General features: G+C 45.8%; 1 protein-coding gene across 1 annotated transcript in view; it reads left to right on the top strand.

The window, feature by feature from the left end:
- Nucleotides 1-7,603, top strand: part of LOC119285710 (retinoblastoma-related protein 2-like) — a 14,945-nt gene extending 7,342 nt beyond the window's left edge. Inside the window, exons 11-18 of the mRNA XM_037565036.1 lie at nt 844-988; nt 1,097-1,169; nt 1,252-1,425; nt 1,502-1,615; nt 1,735-1,864; nt 1,946-2,058; nt 6,925-7,040; nt 7,138-7,603. Of these exons, the coding sequence (XP_037420933.1) occupies nt 844-988; nt 1,097-1,169; nt 1,252-1,425; nt 1,502-1,615; nt 1,735-1,864; nt 1,946-2,058; nt 6,925-7,040; nt 7,138-7,297 (1,025 nt within the window). The 3' untranslated portion in view covers nt 7,298-7,603. The remainder of the gene's footprint in view (nt 1-843; nt 989-1,096; nt 1,170-1,251; nt 1,426-1,501; nt 1,616-1,734; nt 1,865-1,945; nt 2,059-6,924; nt 7,041-7,137) is intronic.
- The last annotated feature ends 742 nt before the right edge of the window (nt 7,604-8,345 follow it).

The following is an 8,345-nucleotide window of genomic DNA, read 5'->3' as shown; positions in this document are numbered from 1 at the left end:
CCATCGGATCAAGATCCAGCGGTTAAGATTGATTCAAATTTTGTACTCAAAACTAAAACTGCCCAGAAAAAATTCAGGTAAGTCATACATCTTCCATTCCATATTCTGTGAAATTTTTGTTTCATTTGGATAAACGGTCTATGATTAAATAGGGTTTTATATTTCAAGCTCAAAACACAATTAGCTGCTAAACCATTTATCCAAATGGAACGAAAATTTCCCAGAATATTCAATGGAACATATATGACTTAGCTGAATTTTTTCAATTTTTTCTAAACAGTTTGAATTTTGAGCATAAAATTTAGACCAATCTTGTCCATTAGATCTTGATCCAATAAAGCAGAGAAGAATTTTGTCATTTACTTTTTCCACTTTTCAGTAATTAGGGTTATGTCAGTAGTAGATCCTTCTAGTGCAAGTTTGGTTGGGCGGTTTGTTCTTGACAGACTACGGTCCCCAGAATCTAAAACTAGCCTTTCTACAATTGTGAAAAAGTAGTATGCGTCAATAAAACCTGAGGTTGCTATAAACTTGGTTATTCATGACAGTATGTTCAGCTTATTGCAGCTGGTCCATTAACTAGTACATGTCATGTACTGAAATTTTCAAAGAGTAGTCCGGTGGCCTTATTTTTGTTTATATGAACTTGTAGTATGATTGCTTCTAGCTGAGACATGCCTGCAGAGTGAATGGTATGCCAATATGGGGTCATCATGCAAGATCTTTGAAGTTCAATAACCATAAGAATCTAATTGTTATTTTATTTGAAACAAGCAGTTCTGCAATCTTACATAGCTGCCAATGGTTTTAAGTTCTGTTAATTGCTTCACATATTCAATGTAGATGAGAATGGTGACAGTAGGTCACCAAAGAGATTATGCATTGAACCGAGGAGCACACTGGTAGACCAAATTTCACAGACACCACCAGCAAAACAAAGCTATACTTTGAAAGCGAAATGGCGTCCTCTCCAGTCGACATTTGCAAGGCCTGTCTCACATTTCAGTTTTTCCTAGTTTTCAGACATAGTATTTTTATGTTAACCAAACATTCATAATTTTTCTGAAGGTTATATTTATACTTGTTTCTTGTGCAGTCCCACTGTCAGCAATCCGGTTGGCGGGAATGAAAAATGTGCTGAAGTAGGGGTTCACATCTTCTTCTCCAAAGTGCGGGTCTTGTAATTTAATCTTCATTTTCGACCATTTAATTCTGTTTTCATATTTCTGATTCTGGGTTGAACTTTTGTAGATCTTGAAGTTGGCTGCTATTAGAATAAGGAACCTGTGTGAAAGGCTTCGGCATGTGGAACAGACAGAGCGTGTCTATAATATCTTCAAGCAGATTCTTGATCAACAGACAACTTTATTTTTTAATCGACACATTGATCAGCTTATTCTTTGTTCTCTCTATGGTGTTGCAAAGGTCTTGCTTATGCTAGCCAATTAGCTCTATATTACTTCTTTCGAGTTCTCTCTGCTGACAACAGCTCTTCTGACAGGTTTCTCAGTTAACACTGACGTTCAAGGAGATTGTCAACAATTACAAAAGGGAACAGCAATGTATACCAGAAGTTTTTAGAAGTGTCTTTGTTGTGAATACAAATCACAATGGAGTATGTACATGAACATGAAATTTCACTTTATTTTTCTTTTCTTCTGATAATTCTTTCCTGAACTTCTGGTTTCATCTTTGTTGTTCTTCTCTTCTGACAATTCTTGTTCTTTCTGTCAGGGACTTGGATCACGCCATGTTGACATCATTGTTTTTTATAACGAGGTGTTTGTTCCAGCGATCAAGCCTTTCCTGGTGGCATTAATCCCTTCTGGTGGTGCTCATCCAGACAACAAGAAGAATCCTAATAGTATTTGCTCTGCTCTTTAGTTTTATCTTGTGTCTATTAACTTATAATTAACTAATACCATTTTAATCACCTTCATTGTAGGCCAAATTCCTGGATCACCAAAGTCACCCCCCTTCTCAAATCTACCAGATATGTCCCCAAAGAAAGTCTCATCTTCCCATAATGTTTATATTTCTCCTCTGCGGCAAACCAAGGTGTGATTTTTGTGTTTGCTCATTTCCATGTTCAATTGCTTTACTTTTTTTTTCTGTTTTTCTTCGTCTAGTATATTTAAATTGTTAGGCTGAACTATATACCTATATATGCTGTCTGTCAGTGTGCCTTTAGTTTGATAGGTTTATGCATGATATTTCCATATAGCGTGTTCATGTTCTAAATTCTCCATAGGACCATTTTAGGGTACTTGTTAGAGTACGTAATGGGCCTGGGCTGGCGGTATAGCCCGTTACTCTTGGGGTTAATTAGAGATAAGGGTCGCTTGCTTAGGGGTCAAGTAAGCCTTGATGGGGAGTCAAGTAAACCTCTCTATATAAGGGGAGGAGATGTATCAATCTAATCAAGCAAGAATCAAGAAGGAAATCCCTTCCCTCTTGCCCGGCCGTGGGCAAAAAGGCCCCCGGCCGGCCCTCTCGCGCCCTCCTTCTAGCAGGACCATAACAATTTGGTATCAGCTTTCCCGGATTTGATCATGTCCAGCCCTCCACCGAGTTCTTCCCACCCGCCGCCGCCGCACACCTACCCGCCGCCACCAGCGTCTTCATCGGCGCTACTGCCCCACACAGCAGGCGCGGCGGCATTGGGCGTGCTGGCGTCCTCAGGGGCGATTGCACCCTCTGCCCCGGCGCCGTCCGCCCTCGTCCTCACCCCGGAGCAGATGACAGCCGCAATCCTGGAATTATGGCAGGCCGTGGCGGGCATCAGGGCCTTCGTCGTCGGGCCCTATGCGCCCCAGCCGCATCCCCAGCAGCCACCTCCCCCGCCGCCACACCAACAGCAGCTACCCCCGCCGTCGCCGCCCTCGGACGCGACCACGGCGCCGGTCATCTCGTACCAGTATGGGATGCCCTACGACGGGACTGCGACGGCCTCGTTCCCATCAGCGCCGCCGCTGTCCCAGGGCGTCCCCATCCAGCAGATCAAGTTCCCGCCGTCGCTGTCACCGCATCTGGCTTGGATCGCTACCCGCCACGTGTCGGCGGCGGTGAGGCTGCAGGCTGCTGCGCGCGGCCTCCTAGCGCGTCGGCGTGTGCGGGAGATGCGTGGTCTGCAGCTGCCGCTCCTCCCAGTTGCGCTTCGTTGCGCAAAGGACCTCGATCTCGTCCGCTGCGTCAGGGATCTTGGGCATGCGGTTTTTCCCACGGGCGGCGGGCATGCTGTTTTCCCCACGGACAGCGATCTCAAAGTCTGTGACATCGGCGGTTGGGGGTGCGCACCCCTCCTCGCCATTCTCCATTGAAAGCCCTCCACTCTTCTCTGTGCGGTGCAGACCAACAACCATCCGGCGGGGAGAAGGCATGGTGTCACCGACAGGAGCGCATGGCGTAGCACCACTGCATTCGGCCGCCGCGAGGGCGCCTCTGTTGGTCGCTCTTGCGACCACTTCCATGTGGCCATACACATGCACTCCTTTTGTCCAGATGGTGTCCATGGGATCCAGGTGGCTGTACACGTGCACGTCCAACGTGCGGATGGTGTCCACTTTATGTTCAAGGGTCCAAAATAAAAAGTCCCAGTCCATTTCAGGTTGAGAGTAATAAAACAAGCCGAGATGTAAAAGGCTTGTTTTTAGGTGTTAGGTTTGTGTTGCGTCGAGTCATGGTTATAAGTTGGTTAGGTTGCAGCTCGAGGACAAGTTGCATGTCCAGGTGGGGTTTAGTGTTAGAATATGTAATGGGCCTAATGGGCCTGGGCTGGCGGTATAGCCCGTTAGTCTTAGGGTTAATTAGAGATAAGGGTCGCTTGCTTAGGGGTCAAGTCAGCCTTGCTGGGGAGTCAAGTAAACCTCTATATAAGGGGAGGAGATGTATCAATCTAAGCAAGAATTAAGAAGGAAATCCCTTCCCTCTTGCCCGGCCGGGGGCCTTAGCAGGACCATAATAGTACTCTTTGCTTTTGAATCAATAACTGTGGCAATTCTAGCAATACAGGTCATCAGACTACCTTTTATACTGTTAAAGAGCGTGTAAGTTGTAACACTTCCTACTGCTGTTATTTCCTGTGTTGCCACATTTCACTTAATTCTTTTGTTTGCGGGACGCTTCACTTAAGAGCATCTCTAGCAGACCCCGCATAACGCTCGGCCCGCAAAAATTCCGGCGAGTATGCGGGCTCGGGCCAATTTTGCGGCCAGAACAGAGCCCGCATACTCGCCCGGCCCGCAAAAACTTTTGCCGCAGCCCGCAAACCGCACGCCCCGAGCACTATAAGTGCGGTTCCAAACCCTATCCCCCCGCCGCCGCGAGCCACCCAATTCCCCTTTCTCCTCTCCCAATTTCTAGCCGCTGGCGACCCTCCGCCCCGCCTCCAGCCGCCATGTGGGGGCGAATGTGGAGCTCCGGACGCGGCTCCGGCAGCCGATCCGGCCGTGAGAGGGACCCGGAGCGCGAGCAGCGCGTCCGGTCCGACGGCGCGAGGAAGCGCGGCGCGCGGAGGTGGACGAACCGCGGGGTTTCGCCGCCGGCGAGCTTCGACCGCCGCGAGACGGTGGAGTACGACCGCCGGCGCGCGTCGTTCTCCTCCGCGCGGTCTTCGTACGCCGGATCCTCCTCCTCCGCGAGCTTCCTCCCCGTGAAGAGGGAGTGGTCGGACAAGGAGGAGCCGGAGCCGCCGGCACCGTTCCCCTTCACGCCGGTGAAGGAGGAGCCCAAGGACCCCGCTCCGCTCGGCCGCCGCGGAGTCGTCGGGCCCGAGGACTTCGTCGCGGAGTTCGACGCCGTCGTCGCCGCCATCGCCGAGCGGAGCGTGCGCGAGGAGGAGCGCCGGTGCCACGCCGAGGAGCTCGAAGCCCTCGAGTGGCGACAGGCGGTCGCCGCCAACCTCGCCGCCAAGGAGAAGGCTGAGGAGTGGCGCCGCATCCGCGCGGAGCAGGCGGAGAAGTTCATCGATCTCTGCAGCTCCGGCGAGGACGAGTGAGCGTCTGGCTCCTCCACGGCGTCGTCCGGTTGCCGCGACCTCGCCGCCATTACCCCCTAGTACTAGTTTAACGTAGTATGTAGTATAACCATGCAGTAGTTTGATGAACTATGTAGTATGCGATGAACAATGTAGTATGTGTGATGAACTGTGTGTGCGCAATTTCTCCCGCGAAAGAAGTTTTTCAAATTATGCAGGTTTAGATACGGGTTCTGCTCGGACGCGTATGTTTTTGACCCGCAAAAGCGATTTTCGCGAACCCGCAAAACGGTCGTATTTTTGCGGGGTCTGCTAGAGTTGCTCTAAGTATGCTCAGGCTAATAGGTCCATTCTTGGAAAAGCCTAGGAAAGTTGCCTACGGTTCAAATCATAGTGTGGAAAGCAACTCATCAAGTAAACGTTTATATTCCTGACTGGATTTTCTTTACTGGCACAGAAAAGATAACATTGAGTTGATATATAAGAAAAGGTTGCAGTAGTTGAACTGCCCATGAGACTACTATGAAAAGACAAGCTTTTCTTGTAGTTACTGAGGAAACACAGAGCTCGTGGTTGTTCTTTTTTGCGGTGTAGAGCTAGTGGCTGTTGGAGGTTGCACAATGCATCTATAAGCACTTAATGTAACTTAGGTTCAATTGACATACCCGTATGTTCTGAATGATGCCCGAAATTCCAACCTGTGTTACTGCTATTATATATATTGTTAAACATGTAAACCTGAAAGCTGTGGTATAATATATATAGGAAAAAGATTTGATACTCCTGGGAGTATGTACTCCCACTCCTGATATATATACCACATCGATGCATTGAGTATACCCCTTAATCATTTTTAATATACTTCATTAAATGTTACTCCCTCCATAACAAAATGTAACACGTTTTTTATGCCCTATGCAAAACCAAAAGACGTCTTACATTTTGGCACAGAGGTTGTACTAGATACCCAAAGCGAGTTTCATGAAAAATTCTATTTCAGACCACATATTTTATATTATTTACACCTAAACTGTTTTTTTGTATGTTACTCCCTCTCTTCACAAATATAAGATGCTCTTAACTTTTTTCTGAACCCGTTGTATATAGACACGTTTTAGTGTTTTTGTTCACTCATTTCAGTCCGGAAGTAGTCCATATTGTAATATCCAAAACATCTTATATTTGTGAACGGAGGGACTACAGTTTTATATTGCATAAACCGAGGGCTCTGACGATATTTTTTCGTAAAACTTGTTTCGAGGCATCTTAGAATAATTAATAATTGAGTATGATGAAGAGGTATAATAACTTAGTTTAAGGGTATATTAAATGTGGGCGTACATACTCCAAGGAGTACAGGAAATTAGTCTCAGGGATGGGCAGCACTAGCATATGACCCAGCTGTGATGAGCACACCAAGCTTGATGTTTTCAGAAGCAAAGTGATTACTTATATCCATGCAAAGCAGAGACTTACGGGTAGTCAAGGCGTGTTCCCCAAAAAAATCATGAAGACATATTCCCTCCGTTTCCAAATATAAGTCTTTCTAGAGATTCCAACAGGTGACTACATACGGAGCAAAATGAGTGAATCTACACTCTAAAATATGTCTACATACATCCATATGTTGTAGTCTATTTGAAATGTCTAAAAAGACTTATATTTAGGAACGGAGGGAGTATATACCAGTGACAAAAACAAAACAAAACTGAACCATTTTGGTGCTGCTAGACTCTTGTCTGCTATAGCATGGTCTGCTTTAACACCAGAACCACACGTGTTTGCCATAACAGCCACTTCGAGTTATTTGGGTCTATAAACTGCAATTCCACTTGCAAGTGGTCTCTGCTAAAACCCTGACTGTATGAGTGCAGTGAAACATATAAGTTATTAATGTATCTTTGTGAACTAACTCTTTGCAACATGTGTTTCTCTATTCCACTTGACAGAAGGATGCATTGCTTTCACCAAGTTCGAGGAGTTTTTATGCTTGCATCGGCGAAAGCACACATGCTTATCAGAGCCCATCTGAAGATTTGGCCGCTATAAATAATTGTCTAAATTAGTAGGTCAACTTTCTTAAAAAATATAAGGCATTTTTCTTGCTACATGGAGTTGTGTTGACAACACATTGCCATCACTCATTTCACTCTAACCTGCAGCACCAGCAGGAGAATCAACACTCGAATAAACTTTGACATGGTTAGTGATTCAGTGGTAGCTGGCAGTCTGGGCCAACCAAATGGTGTCCCTGCCTCTTCGGATCCTGCAGGTTCATTCAGTTTCTTGTCAAGGAAGGACAACTCAGGACCAGATTCTTGAGCAAATAAATGAGCATCTCCGTCTGTATATAGCTCACGGCCCCACAGAAGGCCTTCTGTTCTTCTGAATAAGTGGGTGAACTCGAATGCTTCAACTGTAGTACATCTGTGTGTTAGGGAGTAGCAGCAGTAAAAGTGGCTGATTACTTAGCATTAGCATTTCTGGTGTATCATTTTATTTTGCAGCTGATGAAAAACAGTAGGGTGTAAGCTGTGTAAAATAATAACGAATGCTTTTACTGTCCCAGTTTCCCGCCAGTGATCTACTATTATCCTCTGATAGTATAGCATTAATTTGTTTGTACTACCTTCTTGTGGTATGTGTAATGGAAACTGGGTGACTGTTTTTTTTTTTTTTTTTTTTTCAAATCAAGAGATTTCATTCATTTAAACAATAGGATTACAATCGTTCAGCAAGCAGGGAACTAAGAAGTTTGGTACATATTAATCCACAAAAATCTTCTATTCTCCAAGGCTTGCTTAGCGCAAAGATGTGCCCCTTCATTGGCATCATGACCAGCAAAGGTTAACTGGAATGCCTCAGATTCCCGCTAAGCTCTTCTATTTCTTGAAGGATGGATGCAATCTCTGATCTACCTCCGCTTCTGTTCCTCCAAAGATTGACCACCTCTTCCGCGTCAGATTCATCTTGGAAAGACCAATATCACATGCTAATTTGATGCCATCTTGGATCGCAAATGCTTCCATGATCAGAGCACTAGCAGCCTGCCCATACCAAATAGCTTGGCCCCTTGTCATAATTCTTTGATGGTTCCTTATTAGGGCCTCTGTAGCACCCTAGCACCCTCGGTTGTATTGGAACTGAAGTTTGCATCAACATTAATTTTCAGCAAGCCTTCCGCCGGTGTAGTCCATTGCTCCCATTTCTTCCATGCACTTTCTGTAGATGCGTGAGCTGACATAGAAAGGTCTATAGCAATATCTGAAACCCATTTAACTGATTCATCCACCGACCCGGTGCTACCTTCATACTCCCTCCGTTCGGAATTACTTGTCGTAGAAATGGATGTATCTAGATGTATTTTAGT

Source organism: Triticum dicoccoides, chromosome 4A, assembly GCF_002162155.2.
Source record: "Triticum dicoccoides isolate Atlit2015 ecotype Zavitan chromosome 4A, WEW_v2.0, whole genome shotgun sequence".
Classification (NCBI taxonomy): Eukaryota; Viridiplantae; Streptophyta; class Magnoliopsida; order Poales; family Poaceae; genus Triticum; species Triticum dicoccoides.
The sequence above is the reverse complement of the archived record's forward strand: the minus strand, read 5'-3'. Positions and strand labels throughout refer to the sequence as shown.